The sequence below is a fragment of the Silurus aristotelis genome (genome assembly GCF_946808225.1).
Source record: "Silurus aristotelis genome assembly, chromosome: 8".
In the NCBI taxonomy this organism is placed as follows: Eukaryota; Metazoa; Chordata; class Actinopteri; order Siluriformes; family Siluridae; genus Silurus; species Silurus aristotelis.
The window spans coordinates 11,524,329-11,546,404 of NC_139581.1; the positions used below are offsets into that span (position 1 = coordinate 11,524,329).

The 22,076-nt window shown below is 34.9% G+C and overlaps 1 protein-coding gene across 1 annotated transcript; it reads left to right on the top strand.

Moving 5' to 3' along the window:
- The first annotated feature begins 645 nt into the window (after positions 1-645).
- LOC310729846 (microtubule-associated tumor suppressor candidate 2-like) lies at positions 646-21,893 on the top strand. The gene is made up of 12 exons (XM_083548407.1): positions 646-915; positions 2,254-2,400; positions 7,809-7,907; positions 9,127-9,329; positions 13,197-13,263; positions 13,469-13,683; positions 13,767-13,872; positions 14,643-14,716; positions 14,795-14,893; positions 15,034-15,153; positions 17,348-17,445; positions 18,155-21,893. The coding sequence occupies exons 1-12, from the start codon at positions 834-836 to the stop codon at positions 18,360-18,362; spliced, it is 1,518 nt and encodes a 505-aa protein (XP_083404533.1). The 5' UTR covers positions 646-833; the 3' UTR covers positions 18,363-21,893.
- The last annotated feature ends 183 nt before the right edge of the window (positions 21,894-22,076 follow it).

Below are 22,076 nucleotides of genomic sequence, written 5' to 3' on the forward strand. Positions count from 1 at the left end.
TCTCTTTCGCTCTCTCTCCCTCTCTCCCTCTCTCTCTCTCACTCTCTCTTGCTCTCTGTCCTAAATCTACCTAAAACTGTCAGTTATATTGTTAGGATCAGTCAAGGTAAAAAGACTATTGTCAATATTAGTCTTAGCTGTATAAAGGTTTGTTTCCTTTTTTGACATCATAGTAGTATACGCTATAACCAATTATTCTGAGATTGCTTGTTCCTCTAACATATGACCCCGTTAACCCACCAATCCCTCAACATCAGTTTGCGTGGACCAGACTAACCTCAGCATGTAGGACTATAAATCTCCATAATCTACTGTGAATTTCAGAGAAGTTCAAGCTTGTCTGATACTATAGCGAGGAAACATTTGGCTTCTAGACAGCTGGCGGTTCAGCAGCGTTCACTGCATTCTAGTGCTGTCGACTTTTTTATGGCCCCACTCTCCACAACTTGTCTGCTTGTTATTTACACATACGCTTTGTCAGATGCCGGGGCCAGTAAGCACAAATGTAAGGCTTGAATATGAAGTAAAACAGACAGCTGTCGCCCACACCCAAAATGATCTCATGTCCATGCCTTTGTGACCACTTTTGCTTTCTGGCATGGTGAGAGACTGTATTTAACCTGCTGTGAAGTGCCTGGTGATAACATGTCTCTTTCAATTATTCTTTCTGATGGATGTGGCTATTAGCATTCATTAGCACACTGCTGGTATGGCTTTTAAATCCTATTTTAAAGCTGCACTTCCCTGAAAGAAGAGTTGAATGTAAATGATGGTAGAAAATAAATTAAGTCAAGAAGATCTTTTGTTTCTTTTTTTGAGAGACCAGTTCGACCATGTTCACATTTTTAGGATATTTTGTACCGCTTCTTACATTTGTTTTTCAAAGAGAGACACCAAAGCAGGATTTACTCTCATGTAAGTGTGAATCTGAGTATTAGAGAATGCATGAAAATTTGTTTTTATACGTATAATGTAGAGATAAAAAAGAGAAAAAAATACATTTAGTAAGCAATGCTAGTTATTAGCGTGACTGCATTTGCTAAAGTTTGATCAACTGTATAGCCTCTGTATTTTCTAACAATCACTGTAATATAAATGTTGTTCTTTTTATATACTGTGTTTTGAGAAAGAACCCTTTCTGTTAGCATTTACCTGTTTTATCTATTCACTTAGACATCCATGTTCACTCCTAATTTAAACTTCTTGTTTGTAGTTTAAATTAGGAGTGAACATGGATGTCTAAGTGAATAGATACAGGTTTCATAGCTATGTATATTTAGATATTAACAATACACGTGCAATACACGTGCTATGACTCATTATTGGTATTGAAACCTCTCTCATTTGACAGTGTTTGTTTTGTTGTGGGTTTTTAGGCCTGTGGTGTCTCAAAATGTCAATCTGTATCTTTGTGTTTTGGTCTATTGATCTGCTATACATCTGTTTTATATCTTGCTTAATTCAGATAAAATTTTTTGACCCATGTTGTGATTCATGTTGCAAGTACATTGACACTGTGTGGAATAAAAAATAAGAATCATGTGACCTAACACCACTGGGAAAGCAAATGTTCATTTTAAAGATAAAGTAACTTATTAAAGTTAAAGTATGTAAATTATGTCTCCTTTGATTGATATAAAAGTTTAAGTCTTATGGGTAAACTTGCAGACACCTTTTTACATAGTAAGTGTTTTACAAGAGGTAGTGTTTTTCCATTTAATAGTAATAGGCATCAAACAAGTGATGATTAGTTGAAAAATTGTATGCATTTGTTTTATTAATATTTATTTAAACAAATAAAAATCATTAAAAGCTGAATATTTTGACATTTAGTATATTTATTTGCCCAGGGAAATAGTATGTCTTCACAGTATTTACAACAGTTTTCTTTAATAGTGCAAACATCTTTCGGTCACCAGAAGTTGTGCTAAGGAATTTGACGTTTTATCACTAATTATAATTAAATCATTAGATTTTTTTTGATCATTTTTATTCATTTAAAGGCAGCCTCATGCTCTTCTTTTTCTAATACTCACACAGTGATGCAAACATTTGCCTACTAGGATGAAAAACATGGGGAATGAGTCAGTGTTCCCGAAATTGGCATGATTTTGGGCAGAACCCATTACAGCAAATATTTATTTGAGTTTGTTTTCATGAATAGACTAGGGATGTAATGTGAAAACTGCTATTAGGATGCAGTAGAGTCAAGATTCGGGTTACAACATTCCAGACTCTGTTTGTTCTTTGTAGGTCAAAACAGGGAAAATGAGGAGAACGTTGTGCCTCGTGCTTCTTTTTCACCCAGTGACAGGGGCAGCGGTAGACGATCTAGCCTTGGAAATACCCAGAGTGCAAACCGGCGCTCTGTGGTGCCTCCACCTCGTGGTTCACCTGTTGGTGAGTATCTTCACCAAGCCTCTGTGCTTTACCGGTCTGTTTGTGAAGACCCTGTGCTAAGTGATTTAATGAGTTTGTGTTTAAAAATTCTTTTTTTATCATACTTTTTATACATTTTCACTAATAGTTATAATTATTAATATTTGTATATGTATCTTATTTAATGTAAATTTGCTGCAGAAAGCCATATATTTGAACTCCATTTTCCTACACATTTCCTCCTCATTTTGTTATTTTCTGTGTGCGTGTGTGTGTATGTGTGTCTGTGTGTGTGTGTGTGTGTGTGTGTGTGTGTGTGTGTGTGTGTGTGTGTGTGTGTGTGTGTGTGTATGTGTGTGTGTGTGTGTGTGTGTGTGTGTGTGTGTGTGTGTGTGTGTGTGTATATGTGTGTGTGTGTGTATGTGTGTGTGTGTGTGTGTGTGTGTGTGTGTGTGTGTGTGTGTGTGTGTGTGTGTGTGTGTGTGTTGGTGTGTTGGTTTGTTGGTGTGTGTGTTTATGCTTTTGTGTGTATGTGCTTTTGAGTGTATGTGGGTGTGTGTGTGTGTGTACATTTATTAGCATATCTTCAACTGTTGCAGACTCATGAAACATTCTTTTCATTGTCCCTGTCTTTACTTAATGGAGCTATTAGGTCCTTATGTATTTGTATTTCCATTACCTGACTTGTTCAACAGCCATCTGTCTGGTTTGTTTTTCCAAACAATGCTAGATGGCACAGGGACTTTACAGAATAATGTGCAACTCTATATTTATATCCCACAGAAATAGGGCATGGGTAAAAGCAACATTATTATTCTTGGAGAAGGAAAGCACATTTTACAATACAATACAATACAGTACAATACAATACAGTACAATATAATACTATAATATACTATACTATACTATACAATACAATACAAAACAATACAATACCATACTATTCCATACCATACCATACTACACTACACTACAATACATTGCATTACATTGCATTACATTACATTACATTATATTATATTCATCTGTCAAAGGACAAGCTGAAAAACATAAATAGATAAATAGAATCGATAGAACATGATAAACACATGCAAAATTGCTTTTTGTTAGAAAATATTTAGATAGTTTTAGATAGTAAATGTTTATTTGACAAATAGTAATTCTGATATAGTAATACTGCATACAGTACTTTGCTGATCGCTAATAGTTTATCTTTAGCAATGAACAAAATGGAAAGCACATGAGAAATCCAAATCAAATCCATATTTGGTGTGACCAACCTTTGACTTTCAAGTCTTATTTTGCACACTTGTACAACGTCGGAGATTTTGTAGGTTTAGAGTCTATGAACACTTGCTCAGTTTTTGAAAGAACTCAGCAGGTAGGTTGTTCTTCTCAAATCCTTCTTGGTCTCTTCTTCCTGTAATCCCAGACAGACTCGATGATGTTGACATCTGGGCTCTGTGGGGACCAAGAAATGTTACTTTCAGGACTCCTTATTCTTCTCTACACTGGAAATAGTTCTTAAAAGACATTGGCTGTATGTACAAAGTGTGCAAAAGTAAGAATTGATAGCCAAAAGTTGTCACATCAAATATTGATTTGGATTTCTTTTCTGTTCATTTAATTTCTATTTAGTTAATTAATAAAAATGTATTATTAAAAAAAAATTATCAAATTCAATTATTACTTTTATTTTTGAAAGCATTCGCACTACAGCATTCATTCACTGCCTTTGTACAGCATACGTTTTGAAGTTTTTTTTCAAGAGCACCGAGAGCAGTCGGAGTGCCACTAAAATGTATTATTATTCTTTGTGTATACTTAGTGTATTCAGGACACCAGGCACATATCCAAGTCATGAGCACATTGTTGAACTAGCAGTGTTGAAGTTTTTATAAAGAAATCGAGTTTATGGCGAGGTGTCTTTATTTCTCTGCTGACTCGCTCTGCTGGCTCGCTCTATTTCTCTGCTGACTGTAGCTGCAGAACAAGGTGGGAGACTGGGATGTCAGTTGGAGTGGTTGGTGCTGTCAGGAACATGCCACTGTCACTATAGTAGCATTTACACTTCACACCCTCTCACACAGTGTACAAATCTGTGCCTCAGAGGCCCTTAGTGTGATTTCTTTGCCATCAGTTATCTTTCACAACCTTATAAGATGCCGATCCTGATAGTTCCCTGTAATCTTATTCCCATCTTTAATAGATTGGTATAAGAGTTTATTTAGTCTACCAGGCTGTTCTGCTTCTGCAGGTTTCATTCCTACACTGGGTAATGCAAAGAATGTTGGCTGTGCAGACATGTAGGCATGCAGCTGCTGTTACAGCTGCTGTGTATGTCTAGTTCATCCTACCTCCTTGCTATGTTATGTCCTGTTACGTCATCACTGAATGTGTATATTGTACACATTACATAAATGGTCTTTGTGCTTTGAGAATTGGAGAATTGTATCCACCAACATTAATCACACTCACAACCAACAACACTACAAATAACTAACTACAAATAACCACAAACTAAATATAGCATTAGCACCACCAAAACAACACAACATCACAACCAAAAACACACCAGTAACACCACCACCAACACATTAGCTAGATTAGAGTCTGGAATTTATGATCTAGATTAGCTCTTAATTTCATTCTGATACAAGTACATGCAATGCAGGTGAATGCAATCATGCGGGCAGCTTCTCTAGGAGAATGGTCAAGGCAGAGGACAAATTGTTCCTCTAAGGTTTCAGATACAGCTAGTCAGCACTTTTGTTCCATGTGACGCAGGAAGGTGGAATTTGCTGAGGATGTCTGCATCATGGGCTTTTAAAGCTTTCCAAAAAGGTAAATTGTTGCGTAGGGCCATCTGGTGGTGAAACAGTAGTAGACAGTTAAACTAGACATGAATTTTTAATAGATTTGTTGCAGTGCTTAAAGTAGAAAAGACCATTAATAATGTGGGAAACGTACGCCACCTGCTGGTCACAATCTGGTCTAATTTTGAAAGTTCTTCAGCAAAAGACCTACTAAGAGAACATAAATGAACCCTTTTTAGATACTGAATTCTGTGTAAAAGCTGCATATGATTCATTCAGAATTAAATGGATTGAAAATGTAACGCTTAATTAAGGAACACCAGAGTCAAGATCCTGCACAGTATAATAAAATGAACCTAAACATAACAAATTAATAGATATATCATTATCAATAGTATATCCATTTATCAGTTTTATATCAAGATTCTCTGTATTAAAATAATACAGAAATATTGTATTTAATAATCCTTATTGATGGAACATTATGCCCAGGTGTGAAATTTATAATATTTAAATATTTGTATGTCATACAAATATTGCTGTAACTTTTCCATGGTCAGTGTATAGTTTAGATTTCCATATTAATAATATATTGTATACTGAACTGTCAATAAGTATTGGTAGTATTATACCGATTATGATATACATCGATCAGGCATAACATTATGACATGTGAGTGAATCTATAGTGGGTGGGATATACAAGGCAACAAGTGAACATTTAGTTCTCAAAGTTAATGTGCTGGAAGCAGGAAAAAAAAGGGCAAGGGTAAGGATTTCAGCAAGTTTGACAAGAACCAATGTAGGGGCTGTAGCTATTGTTTATTTTAGTAATCGAGTATTCTAACGATTATTGAAACGATTAATCAAGTAATAAAAAAAAAGTACTTTTTGTTTATTGAAGAGCAATACTAAATATGCAAGAGTAAAGATAGGTCTCTTAATGTGAACAAGTAGTTTGTTTCCTTTTAGAAAATGTTTTAATTTCATTGCTGAAATTGCATACAAGGACATTTAATTTCCATATTACATCAAAATGCAAATACAAAAAAAATTATATATATATATATATATATATATATATATATATATATATATATATATATATATATATATATATATATATATATATATATTTGCATTTTGATGAAATATGGAAATTAAATGTCGTATTCTTTGGCCTAAATACCTTACAACTTTTCTTTATACGACTTTACGATATTTCTCGCAATTCTGACTTTATTTATCGTAAACATCCAAAATTTCTGGTTCATCCACCAGTAACCATGTTGTCGGCCTGTAGTTTGAAGCTGTTGGTGTATGAACATGGCTTTTCTGCTTCATCTGTGTGGTTTTGTTTCCTCCAGAGCTGATTGTTAGACAGAGTTTTCTCCAGGGATCAGAGGCTTAGTTTGATACCATGCGATTCTACTGATTGTAGCCCATTTCATTTTCAGTGTGTAAAGCTTTCTTGGCACTATAGAGGGGGTGACGCTGCCTGATCGGAATCGAGAAATAAAGTCAAAATGGCGAAAAATAAAGTCTGAATTAAAATTATTTGCCTCAATGATTTTGTATTCTAATGACTTGAGTTACTCGAGTAATCGTTTCAGCCCAAGGCCAAATTGTGATGGCTAGAAGATTGGGTCAAAACCTCTTTAAAACTGCAGCACTTGTGGGGTGTTTCCCAGTCTGCAGTGTTTAGAATCTATAAAAAGTGCTCCAATGAAGGAAGGTGAATCGGTGACAGGGTCATAGGCAAGGTTCAAGCAAAAAGGGGATCAACACAATATAAGGTAGGCGGTTATGTTCTGCCTGATCAGTGACCATAATGTTATGTCTGGTCGGTAAAGATAAAAGACCATCAGCAAACTTTCAACTCAAAAGCATATTTAAAAAAAAAAAAAAAAAATTTCAAAATATCTTTTTACTACGCCTGTAACATTTTACAAAGAACCTTTTTGTTTTACTAAGGAAAGAACCAAAAACCTAAATGAGACCACTATAAAAACGTAAAATTTATAATGTAAGTCCATGGGTATACTTACTTTTACAAGAAAAGTACAATATAATAAGCACAATATATAGTCACAATTGTAATTAATACTAATGAATATCTGTTCTAGGATTTATATTAACTAGAATTAAAGAACCCAACACATTTTTATCATGACTTTATTATGCCTGTGCACAGAGTGAGGTCCATAAAGATATGTTTTGCCAAGATTGATGTGGAAGAGTGGTCTGAGCCCTGAGCCTCAACCCCACTGAACACCTTTGGGATTAAAAACGAATGCTGACTACATGCCAGGCCTTCTCGCCTGACATCATTTCACAACCTCTCTAATGCTCTTTTGGGTGAATGAACACAAATTCCCACAGCCACCCTGCAGAAAAGCCTTTCCAGAAATGCAGCAAGTGTGGCACCAACTACATGTTAATAATGTCCATAGATTTGGAACAGGCACATATAGGTGATGGTCATTAGTGTATTCTAACAACATAAGATATAAATTAATGTTATAAGAAAACTGTTTTAAAGTTGTGTCGAATTCTGTGATGGGAGCAATAGATTCTTAATTTCAAAATGTATTTTCTTTTTTTTTTCAATAAGCTGCTAAAAAGGAGTTAAAAAGAGATGGAGATGTTGCTCATCCTACTCTGTCCTCTCCGAAGAGATTTGCAATGGTCTCACCCAAGCCTCATTCCCCTGGTGAGTTCATTGTTCCTATTGATTTGTATGAGTGTGTGTATGTGTGATATAAATCTTGTTATAAATATATAACAAATGTATCACTGTTTTTTTTTTTCTTGGTGGACATGGACAGTTACATGTTGTGTTTATTCACACAAACAAAAAGCTTTCTTCAAGACCTCTTCAGTGTATTCTTTCATTCAGTGTAATGTGTAATCCATACCTCCTAGATTACTGTAAATCCCCCCCTTTTCTAAATCCCCTCTTACTTCTCATGCCCCCCTTAGCACTCATTGGTACTTGAGTGTGTGTATGTGAGGTTTATGTCAGTTGTATCTGGTCAGATGTTTACCATTAATACACCTAGACCCAGTGATGAGTCTGTGATTATTTATTTTTTTTTATCAACTTTTTTTTCATGCACTCATATACATGGTAATATAAAATAAAAACAATTGCATTTTCAAGTAGACTCATATTATTGTATATTATTGTTATGTATATAATTGATTCCAATCCCAATTTTTAGATTTTTCGAGTTCCAAATTTTGATTCAAACCTAATTTTTACATGTGTTTTCGACTCTTTGAATTCTGTCCTGAATAAGTAGTTACATCCTTTAATAATTTATTTTAAACACAAAAAAACCCTGGAAGTTTTAGGACACCCTTCATTGTTTTGCTAGTATTTTGGCGTACCTAAGTTGAATACATACTGTTTTGTTCTAAAGCTGAACACAACTAGACTACAGCTTATTGAATATAATAGCAGGGTACCAAGGTTTCTAGCGGAAACTTTCCACATACCCTCACTGCAAATGCTGTGAAGTTACCTTGTGTCAGTTAGTTGTTTTTGACCCAATACTAGCATATGGCAATTTTAAATATATGACTGTTAGCTATGAGACTAGCAGTTCCTTGTAAACATACACCTGTATTAAAGCAATTATTTATTCTGTCATGTTTGAAATATGTCATAAATCTCTGGTTGGGTGATCAGAATTATGGGAATAGTGCATGTCTATGGACAATAGTAGTAATCCTACAGGGCACCTAACAGACAAGCTAAAGTTGCTACTACAAGTTTCATGAATTGTGTTCCGCTAACAATTTAATCTGTGTTACTAAATTTTTAAAGATTGTATAGTTTAAACACTTGACTCCATGAATTAGTAAGTGATTCTTCTATATTAAATTGCAATAGAGTTGACTTTGCCATCTGTATTGTTGTGTGCCAGTGCGTCAGAGGTCATGTGTGGCGCGTCTCGGAGGCCGGAGAGAGGGATTGGATGCGGAGCGTGAGCGTCTCTTGGCGGTACAGGGGCTAAAAGAGCGCTGTGAGGAACAGGCCAAGCAAATCATTGCCCTTCAGGCCCAGCTGGGAAAAACCTCACTCTGCATGGACATCTTGGGAATAACCACTCAGCACTTCTGCCACAAGGTAACACACACATTAATGGCAGCAAAACACACATTGTAGTATCAATAAAATTTCTTGAGATATCATCAATAACCAAAAGATAATAAGTATGTTGAAAAATATGATATCATTAAACAAAATATCATTGAACACAGCTTCGTTAAAGCATTTTTGCAAACATGTTTTCCAAATGTTTCAAAAGCCCAGAGTTCATTAGTTACATTATTATTAATAATAGTTTCTTATAGTTTCCAGCTGGAAACCTAAATCTTTTTAAACTAACTAAATTATTTTAGTTTTAGTTTAGTTTTTTAATGATCAGATATTTACTTAACGATTTTAAAGTGTTTTAGTTAATACCCAAGTTTTTATTTTTTATTTCTATGAATAATAAATAATGTCTTGAGACTGTGCTACTCCTAACTTATTATTTATTATTTATGAGGCTTAAATATGCACTGTGCTTCATGTATTTAATTAGAGAAGTTGACATTTCTCTGATTGGATTACTGTTATTGTTAATAAAATACTCAGATTGTTGACAATTTAAAAAATAAATGGTAGCACTGGTCTATTAATAATTATTGGATTATGACCAGAGCCACAGGACTACATCTCCCATCATCCAATGCATACCACCTGAGCGCATTCTTTTTTTTTTTTCTGGGGGGGTTTGTTTCTAGATATTTTCTTGTGTACCATGGTCAACGTCCAGGTTTTGGTTATTGTTTCTTCATCACTTTGTAGTTTTAATGATTATCTTCAATGTTTACACTTTAATAAATACATTTGTGCCTTCATTCCGCTCCTGCTGGTATAACACATTTTATTATACAATTATATTGTATTATTTTCATGAATCAAAAAGGTAGCTAAGAAATGCTTTACAAAAAATCAAAAGCAAGAACATTTATTAAATAATAATTCATTTATTCATAATTTCCACTTTTAATATTAATATCTGCTTTGGTAGTAGTATGTGAGGGTGTATTTTTCATGATTTTTATGCATCATAAAAATTCTAGATTTTTTTAACTTGCTTTTATTTTATTTATATATATATATAAATATATATATATATATATATATATATATATATATATATATATATATATATATATATATATATATATATATGATATTAGTAAGTGTAAGTGTGTAGCAGTATTAGTTAGTGTAGTATTAGTAAGTGTAAGCACAATATAGAAAATTAGTTTACTGCCAATTATTATTATTATTTTTTTTACCATTTTCTTTTATTTTTGGTGATTTTGTTATTTACACTGCTATTTATTTAGCAGTTTACAAGACAATTGAATTCATTACTCCTACTCTCACTGGTGGAACTGATTCTGTCATCTTGTGAAGTATAAAGACATCTTTTATCCAGGGTTGAGTGTTGTGAACTGACAGTGGCTTATACGACTCTGTGGTGCTATTGTGAGAGCTTTGACGCTTCCCCATTGTGTTTAATTCGCATGTATCTCGTCCCCCTGTGGACCTGGTTGAATCATGCGTTGCAAGGCGCAATAAAACAGCTTTATATCGATCACAGCCACCCGTTTCTCCATCCCTCCCCCTTTCATCCACTTCCGCTTCTCAGTCGACGGACAAGACCCTGTGTGCATGTCAGTGTATGAGAGGCAGAGAAGATGAGGGAGTGAGGGAGGAAGGGAGGGAGATACAGAGAGGGGGGAGAGCCAGGGGAGGAAGAGAAGAGGGAGGGAGATAAGGGTGTATTAGGAGACGCTGAGATCTAGGCGTTTGCCGGTAGCTACTGCCAAAGCTGTTGTGCTATGATGCCAGGGATGAGGTAAGGCTATTTAAAGTGACACTGGTGTTCTCTGCTTTCTTTTGCGTGATGTCCCCCTCCCCACGTTTTCCGTGTCTCTATTTTGTGCTCTCTCATTCTTGTTCATTCCGCATGAGCATGGGCCAGAGCTGCAGTATAGACTCTTTCTCTCAATATGTTCCCCTCAGTTGCTGTCTGGATACTCACTGGACACGGGTAAAGCACTCGTAGCTTTAGCTGCACTCTCAGGAAGGATGCCTGTGTGCATGTGTGTCTGTGTATATAGTGTGTGTGCAAGAACTAATTAAGATGACTGGTGTCATGTTCCAGTAGTTTGTGTACTTCTTTTTGTCTGTGTGAATGCAGTTGTGTATTTGCTTTTATGTGTATTTGTTTATATGTGTGTATTTGTGTATGCTGATTAGAAGCTGTGGCAATCCTCAAGATATGCTAGAGATCGGATCCCGCCCCGTGTGTACCCTCAGACACCTGATGCCAGATGTTTCCATAGTCACTCACGATGCTCATTTCCATTTTTGTGTTCATTTTTGCACATTCTTTTTCCTTTATTTACTTTAAAGGTTGAAATATGATCATTTATTCAATGCATTCTGTGTAGTGGATGTACTAGGGATTAATCGATTTATGGAGCTGGATTTATGGGGTTGGTAGTAGGTGGGGACAGTGTCCTTGAGACAGCCCCTTGCCATGTCCAATACATACGGTCTCAAGAAGTAAATGAACCAGAGGAATCAGGGATCTATATTTACAAACAGGTTCATTTTTAATCTGCAAGTCGTAGCATATTTTGAAAAATAAATATGACAAAATGAATGGTGTGAATAACCTCACACCTAGAGGTTAGCAAACTATATCAGGGAAATGCACCCAGAAATACACAACTAAAATTACTAGGATAATCTAAAAATGTACAATTTAAGGCATAGAAAATATTACCTCTGTGTTTCTCACTAAATATTTAGATATGCTAGAATGTTCTGTAGCTCATTAGTGTTTGATGCAGTATGATGCACTACAGTTTCCTGTCAAACTGGCTGTGTACTAAAATACTTCTTTGTACTTACATTAGGATTATAAAAGTGCCGAGTCATCATACATGGTTTATGTACCAATATTTCAAATGCAATGGATAATATATGTAGCTCCTGCTTGTCTATATATATATATATATATATATATATATATATATATATATATATATACCTACTTTTGAGCCTCATGAGTTATTTATACTGTCTGTGTGCCACTGCTTTGGTTGATTACGTGGCTTTTGTGCAAACAGACTGAATTAGGCAGACAGATGAGAAAATCAATAGTGGTAAATTAGGATTTTTTGCTACCCTTTGCCAGTAAGTCTTCAGGTTCAGTTTGTGCTGCAATTACATTTATTGAAGATTTCCCAGATTCTTTTTTTTTATTATTATTCCACTTATCTGACATTCTCTCAGTGGCTAATGATAGAGTCAGATACAAAAATATTGGCACACCTAAAAACCTACTAAAAAGTAAAAGTAAGCATTTTATATGAAATTAAAGCTTAAATAAATAAAATAAAATGAATGTAGTTATAAAGTTTATAAATGGAATTCCCTATTGGCCCACTTTAAAATGGATTTTAATACAAGAAAAAATATTTTTAAACTTATTTATTATATATTTTTTTATTACTGTTTTTTTTTTTTTTTTTTGAAGACAGCATCTTTTTAGAAATAAATGGTTAAATATATATTTTCTGCCAATAGAATAAGTGTCTAGCTTGACATTAGAAACATTGGCTAGATCTTTTATCAAAATATCATGCTAAGAAATGTTAGATATGTTTAAAAATTGTAAAACGTTATAAAGATATAAAAAGATATTCTTTGTAAAATATCGTAGTCGTATCCCAGATAGATTTGGTTACCATCCAGGCATCTCAGCATCTATTATGGATTGGGAATAAATAAATAAATAAAACCAAAATAATTAAGCTAATTACCAAAAGTTTATTTCAGAATGTCATATTTTTAACAAATAATTTTGCTTGTATTTGTTTGTAATAAAGTTTTGTTGCTTTGTGTCTGTGTGTGGTACAGAATGAAAATGCCTTGGTGAAGGAGAGGGAGTTGTCCCTGGAGCTTTCCAGGATCAGGGATGAAGTGGGTAAGTGGAGATGAGGCTGCTTTGACTCACCATGTACAGTAACTCTCATGAGATAGAGCCCTTGATGTGGTAACATGACATCATGTCAGCTACCTAATACAAAAACAATAATATATGAAGGTAGAGAAATCCATCACACAACACATTCTTCACCTAATCCCACCCTCCCATGTCTGTAATTCTATCTGCTTTTTGCTGTCTGCAGTGGTCAGCGTGGGCCGGTGGGAGCGCTTGCAGGGTGAGAAGGCTGAGTTGGAGCGCATTTTTGAGCAGCAGCTGAGGAAGCTGAAGGACGAGCAGGAGAAGGATCTTCGGGATCTGAAGAAGAGGCTCATCGAAGAGCAGCAGAAGGCGATTGCACTTCTGCAGCAACAGCAGAGCAGCCAGCTAGAGCAGCTCAGCACCCAGCATCAACAGCAGGTCAAAACACAGCCATGTAGCCAGATTTTCTCAACACATGTTCAAGAAGCAAGCTTTAAACTAATACTAGTGTGGTTTGTCAGGTGGAAGAGATGAGTGAGAGCCATGAGGCGGCCATGCTGGAGATGGAGGCTGCTCAAAGTGCCACACTTGTCACTTTACAGGAGGAGCATGCTAGGACGGTCAAAAGTGAGATTTTTCAGAAATACAGAACTGCTAAAGATACCATACCATAGTACTGAATCCTTGATTTTGATATGACAGCAGGTGCTGATTTCTTTTCTAAAAGAGAATTATGGCTTGAATTAGCAATGTAAAAAAAAAAACTATATTAATACACTCTCTTTACTAGCAAAGAATACAAGAGACTTGCACGGCAAATTGCTGAGCTTCATTTTATGTAGCCTTGCAATAAATGAGTTTAAAGTTAAAAATAAATGTTCTTTAACACTGAAAAATTGCATGGGAAAGATTTTTGTATGGATTGTTTTGTAATTGGAAAAACCCTTAGGATTATAATGTTCTGTCTGACTGGTTTTCTATAATTAAATAAGTATGCTATTTGCATTCTAAACTTTACTTTGCAAAATACTGACTACATTTGATCACAGAACTTGGATCAGCACAGAGCTTATAGTTTTCTTTTGTAATTCCAAGTTTCTGGAATTCTGTTGAAGACTAAAAGTCAGCTATAAACATTTGGCTTTACATTTTCTGGCATGTGGAAATGTTTGAATGTTTTTAAGAAAGAAAAACATGGTAAATTTCAGATCTGTTTTTAAAACTAAACATAAGACAAAAATTACAAGGTCTTTTACTAATAAATATATGTACTGTTCGGTATAATAGCATGATTTAAATGCAATGGTCGGCTGTTTTGCTGTATTTTCTTACTTAAATTGTTCTGCCTTGATTTTATTTCGAGTCTTCATTAGCAAAGATAGTGATTGCTCTTTCAGATCTCAAGATGGCACACGAACAGCAGAGGAAATCCCTGGAAGAAGAATTTGAAAAACTCAGATTGTCACTGCAGGTAGAGACACCCTCTTTTTTACTGTCTGGGGACATTTTCTGTCTGAGGCCTAATGTGATGTTATGGTAATGTGTTCAGGATCAGGTGGACACACTGACGTTTCAGAACCGCAGCTTGAGTGATCGAGCCAAACGTTTCGAGGAGGCGCTGCGCAGAAGTACAGATGAACAGATTGTGGTACTGTGTTTAACTTCACATGCACTTATGTATGTGTGCAGTTCAGATTGTATATTCTATAAAAAAAAAAGTTGCTTTCTATATTTGAAATTTTGCAAGCATATTTTAATATGCATATGTTTGTGTTTATTTGCGCTCAGGAAGCTTTGGCCCCATATCAGCACATAGAAGAGGATCTTAAGAGTCTCAAAGAGGTTCTAGAGATGAAGAATCAACAGATCCACCAACAAGAAGTCAAGATATCTGAGTTGGAGAAACTGGTATGTGTTTGTACAAAAGTAAGGGGACAAGTGAAAATAAATGATATGTTTCTTTTTATATGATCAGACTGCAGGGCTGTAACCATGGCCACAAATGGAATTACCCCCTCAAATAGCATGAGCTTTATTTCAATTTAAATAGATTAGCATTTAATCAGGTTTTGTCAGGCTAAAATGGAAGTCTAATACTGTAATTGTGTTTTTTGCTTTTAGACAGTCTATTTTATGGACCTTTGTGCAGTTGGATAATTAGTGTCACATCACATTGTACTGTTGAACTGATTTTCCATCTTGTCTTATTTTTTTATTTGTTTACATCCAGTGTTTACATTAGGCGGGTTCTACGAGTCTCCAGCACATTGATAGTTGCTTCCTGATGTTGCAAATTATATAAAATATGTGGGAAATCGATTTTTTGGGGAGGGAGAGAAGGACTCTGGACAGACCAATAAAGCAAGTGACAAGAGGTCAAAAGAGAGAGCAACAGAGACCGTATTCTGAGCAGTCTCTCTTTCTGCTACCTATCGGTTTCTTTGAGGGTTTCACAGTCTCTCTCTCCCCCTCTCCCCTTTCTCCCTTTTGTTCATCCCTTATTTTGGTATATCAGTGTTGTGTCCAACAGTGTCCAAAAACAGGATATAGAGAAAGACAAAATGCCTAGCCCTGCTTAAATAAAGACAGCATTGTTTGTTGTACTGTAGGTTCCATGGTGGTCTAGTGGTTAGGCTGCGGCGCTTTCACCGCTGCGGGCTGGGTTCGATCCCCGTTCAGGGAACCAGCCACTTTCAGTGCCGGTCCCAAGCCCGGATAAATGGGGAGGGTTGCGTTAGGAAGGGCATCCAGCGTAAAAACATGTGACAAATCAAACGTGTGGAGGATCTGCTGTGGCGCCCCCTAATGGGAGAAGCCGAAAGAAAGTTTATTGTTTGTTGTATTGTAACATTATTAGCATAGCTAGCTGCTAAGAAGCTATTCTATTAATGTCCTATATGATTAGGCTAAACTCACAGTAGGCTTGCTTACAAAAAGACAAATTGAATATCATATCCTGTCTTACAATATAAGACAAAATTACCAAACAAAGGATTATGTGAGAGAATATAATGAGGATACAGTTTATACTTTTAATACTTTGAAGGACCACAACAAAAACGTGCTAAGTGCAGAAAGTCTGCTCAAATATTTCAAGTCTTACGTTAGGGGATTGGGGTGAATTGGGGTTGCAGGGTGGTGGAGTTAACTCATGGTAGGCAATCTACAGAGCTTCTAATATGTTTTGTAAACATATCTTGTCGCAAGCCTCAGGATCGACTTGGGCTCTTTGTACTACTGTAAGTTTCCAGTGTCAAAATAGACTTAACAATTGTGAGAAAATTTTTTTTTCATATATTGTCTAATGTAATCTAAAGTAATGACATTCCATCCCTAAAATATATTCGTATTGACAAAACAGTTTGTGTTGGGTAAACGAAAAAGGTTGGGACACTGTGTCAAATGTTAATAGAAAAACAGAATACAATAAAATGCAAATCTCAGATGGCAGCGTTTCTGGATCATGTTCACGCATGCCTTCTTCTCTGCATGAAATGCTGTCTTTTAAATGTTTTTATTTACATTTTACTCAGTGTCCCACCTTTTATTGCAATTAGGGTTGTAAAAGTGACAATCGTCAGGCATATTGTCCTGTTTCTGTCAGCCTTTTTATTCTTGGAAATGTGCAATGATATTATATATCTAACATCAATCAGATAATGTAGAAAGTGTCTTTTTTTACTGTTGTAATTAAGAACACTACATGACCTGTTTGTGGAAAATTAACAGGTAATAAAGTACTTATTTATTTTATCATTTATACTATTAATCTAATTTGTGTGGATTAAGTTCATACTGCTTGAAAAAAATCAGCATTTACAGGTTACAATTACAAGCTTATGTGCAGGACTAAAGCAAAAGTGAAGGATTCTGTGCATTCTGATCTTTCTTATATAATTAACACACTTCAGTATGTTATGCAGTATTAAGCATAATTTAAACTATTTCTAGTATATATAGCTAAAAAAAAAAAAAAAAATATATATATATATATATATATATATATATATATATATATATATATATATATATATATATATATATATATATATATATATATATGTGTGTGTTTGGGTTTTTTTGTGTGTGTGACTTTGTACAGGCTCAGAAGAATGCCTTGTTGGAGGAGCGTGTTCAGGTGCTGCAGCAGCAGAATGAGGACCTCAAGGCGAGAATAGACCTCAACCTTGCCATGTCCAGGTCTCTACACATCTGTACACTAAAGATTATTAAAGGACTCGACACATGCTAAATAATTATTCAGACCATAAATCCTACAAATTCAATCATACATGTGAACGATTTATATTTCGATTTTGCAGACATTTGAAAATGGTAGGGCCTTCAATTATAGGATTAAAGGACCTTCATTATTTTCCAATAACAGAATGTACCAAAATTGTATATCACTTGTACCACAGCAGTTTTCCAACACTAAAGATTTTATTTTTTTTAAGAATAATGTCATACATTTAATCATTTTCCATACAAGTTTAAGTCTGTGGAATATCCGCAATTAAAATTATTTCCTTTTATCACTTGTGTTACAGCAGCACCAGGTTTTTCCTCAAATGAAGTTAGCGAAACCAAGAAAAGTTACAGCATTTGACAACTTTTAAAACCTCTTAATTAAATAAAAATACCATGTACAAATGTATTTGTGCATTAATGTAATCTTGTGATTTCCCTACTGTCCTAGCTATTGCTATTGAAAATGTTTATAATCAACAATTCAGTGTGCTGTTGTACAGGGGCAGATTGTTGTGGATATGGAATTATGCTGTCATTGATATTAAATGTGACTTCAGATGGTTAAACAGATAGATAAATGAAAACCTTTGTTATATTAGTCAATTTATTATCTTCGATGTATTTTGCAGCAAATTCATAATTTTCCTCATTCTTTCAGGCAACTGTCAGAGGAGAACGCAAACCTGCAGGAGTACGTGGAGAAGGAGAGTAATGAGAAAAAGCGCTTGAGTCGCACAAACGAAGAGCTGCTCTGGCGTCTGCAAACGGGTGAATTGAGCCCACGCATGTCACCAAACCAGTCGCCACTCCATCGACCTTCTTCAAGCCCTGGCTCACCATCCCATCTCCCACCCTTTCCTAGATGAACTCAACTATCTTTCTTTCACTTTCTTCCTCTCTTTCAGTCTGTTCATTAGTTCCATTTCTAACTGCTCCCTCTTTTATCAGACAAAAGTGCAAGCAGACACTTAAGGTGCTTTCAGTAGTGATATAGACTGTATCAGTTGAGCGTTATGTGCTGTAAATGGGTGCTGATAACTAGGTTATCTCAGGAGGTTCAGGAGAAGTGTGTCTGAATTCAAATCCCTAAGTCCTCTGTAACCCACAATCAGACATTTTTAATTCTTTAAGAACAAACAGGACTCCATGTAGAGCCGTTTCAGCATAACACAACATGGAGTTTGTTCATTTTAACAACTTTTTTAATGACCATTATCACGTAAATCTGAACACAGTCAGTTTTTTAAATGCTCATTTTTCTACCCTACTTAAATCACACAATGAAGTACAGACTACCGCTGGCTTGATTAGCAAATTGGCAGTATAATTTAGCTTCTACAGTGCTTGTATGTCAAACTTTGCTTTGACCAGCATTTGCAGCTTAAATAGGATGAACACTGAAAAAGACAGCATAAACAATACACAGGATTCCTATATTGAATTATTTATTCATTCAGTCATTTCCAGTAAGTGATTTATCCTGCCCACAGTCATTTGTAAATTTGCATCCTATCCCGAGAACACTGGGCATGAGGTGGGAAGACATCCTGATTTGGACACCAGGCCATCACTGGCATCATCGAAACACTTTGTTTAGTGAAAACAGTTCATTTGCTGACGTTTTTCTAGGGGGGTGAAAGGAACACAGAGAACTCAACCACAAAGAGCATGTACAGAAACATCCAGAAATCTTTCTGTGAATATTGCATTATACCAAACATTATATTATAATCAAAGATGCCATTGTTCCCCCTTATTTATTATTTCATAATATTTAAAAATAAATACATAGAAAACAGTACTCTGTAATCTACTTAACTATTGTAGTTTAATTTTAAAAGTTGTAGTTTAGTGAAACAATAAGAAACAAACCAATTTATTGTACAATAGAGATAAATACAGCTAATATAGGGTTGCTAATAAGAGGCATGAAGCTGGCCCCCTTTTTTAAAGCTTTTTTAATATGGAAAAAAAAAATCCCTCTTCTCATTCACAGCATGGAGGGCAAAATCAAAGGTCAATACAGCCCAATTTTGGTGTCTAGAGCAAAATCTTGCTCAGCACCTTTACCTCCATTTCCCAGTTTAAAATCCTAGACAGGTCGGTAAACAGCTGCTTTTAACAAAATTACCTAGGTAGCTTTATATCAACAATAACTTAAGCTCTGCAATAAACCAGAGATCCAGGAGCTGTAAGGTGGAAACGTTAGTTGCTGTGAATACCATACTGTCACCCCAGTACATTATTATTATTCATCCAGGTCCATAGTAAAGTTGCGCACTAAACCAAAACAGAACACATTTCACATGAATATTGTTTTCTCTGCAAATATACTGTACAGTCCTGATTGTACTGATATAGTAATAGTGACCATCACTGTCCGTATACAACCAAAGTAGTGGCTCATTCATTCTTCTAAGTTTTAAAAAGATTTTAAAAAACACAATTAGGAAAGTAAAATATGTTCACAGTCTATTTATTGTACTTTACTAGGCTGTTCTCAACATTACTCTCTTCTCAGTGGAAAATATTCATGCCTTCATGTTTTGGTCAGCAATGTTTACAGAACTTTGTTAGCCTCCATTCAGGAAAACTGCCACTGCTGTTCCTCTCATGGACAAACTTCCAATACAAGTCTTCCATTTGACCACAGATGTTGTATTTGGATAGCAACCTGCTAATGCAACACCGAAGAGATTTCATCATGTGCAGGAGACAGACTTGGCTACACTAGAATGTTGCTAAGCTAACATAAGGCTATATCAAGATAATACCATATTTCTAGTTTTGCAATGTTAGCTCTTGAGCTACAGTACATTATGCCAAACCTGCTAGCATGCTCAAATTTTACAGTGATGTACTGTAGATCATCTGTCAAACATGAAATGCAGAGAGTGTCAGGAAATTAACTGTTATTGTGTAACCTTAAGTTTGAATTTATCAACAAAAAATATGTTTTGATAGCATGGGAAGTACTTTAGCATTTTACTAGTTCACTTTTTGAAATGATGCTATGTCAGCTGTGTTTCTGGTTACACAGAGACTTTTAGGATATACGCATTTTAAAGCCATTATGCATCTCTATTTTTACTATTCCAGTATCAAATTCACCCTTTCTTTCTTTTTTTCCCCCTGCAAAACAAAGGCAAAACACAAACGCATAAACAAACTAGCTCGTAAATTAGGAAGAGCCCAGGAATTGAGACTGGGAGCCAATGTGTTATCAATGAGCAAGATACATTAATCTTTCTTCCATTAGCTATGCCACAATACCAGTGAAACATAAAACAAATAAATATTTTAAGTTTGCCCACTATAATCCGAATCCCTGAGTATACATTAGTGATGAGTGATGAGAAATGAAAGCAAAAGTGAGAAAGTAAAAATGTTTGTCTTCTTTATTTTTTAAGTTAATTAATTATAATCATGAATTATGTTATTTATTTGCAGATGTCAGTATATAGTAAGTGTACTTACTGGATGTTTTCTACGATTAATGGAAGTTTTTACAGTACTATATTGTATTTAATTTAACCAGTCAGTGTATGACAATCCCTCAAACCTCCAAAGCTAAAAAAAAAAAAAAAAGCGTTTGTCTCATTCTCAGTGTTGAACTCAGTTTTTTTTTTGTATTCTTTTTTTTATATTGCATTTTGTATTGTGCATTACTATCATTGTCCCAGTCTGATATTAATCTCAGGTTCTGAAGGTTCTGTTGAAGGCTCTTAAATATACTATGTACAATTATAGCAAATGAGATGTTTTTAACTTAAAGCTTACACATGAAATGAAATTGATATTGGGTGTAATACACTTCACAGAGAACATTATATCAGGTAAACACTGTGGGGAAAGAGACTGAGAAATAACATTTAACATTTTCATAGTTAGTCTCTTTGTGTCCAACATTGGAATTGCATTGTATCCAGTTTTTCCAGTAGCTTGGTACAATTTTTTTGTGTGTCAATCCCATAGACATTTTTATTTTATGGGTTGAACTGTGCATTATTCTTTCTAAGTTTACGTGTCTTCATTTATGTTGTAAAAGTTATGTGTTTTTATGTTCTATCTGAAATAAGAGCATGTCTTAAAGCTGTGATTTTGTTGTATTAAGTTGCTCTTGTAAACCATGTAAGTAAAGCTTAGATTACAGTTTGAAACTAGGATGAGTTCAGAGAGATCTGTTTGTTTATATATTGCACTTTTGGAATTGACTGTAAATTCAAGACCACAGTTTAGGCACTTTCAAAAGAATGAGTGAACATTATTTACAGTTTACAAGAATCTCATTCAGAACTAATTTAGCCTACATGATATTTTAGGCAGCAGCTATGTATGATCTACTAAAGTCAATGAATGCATTGGTTTATAAATAAATAAAAGAAAATGGTATCATATCATTGTCTTTTCAGTTTGACATTATTTTCATAGAGCTTTTAACCATGTACATTGTTAATAAGCAGAAACTAATTATTGATAATTTAAAATCAATACACTAGTTAATTCCTTTACGTTATGTCAGTGCTTATTGTGTCCCTGACACAAAAATCAGCACAGACATTTGCAGCACAAACATTTAG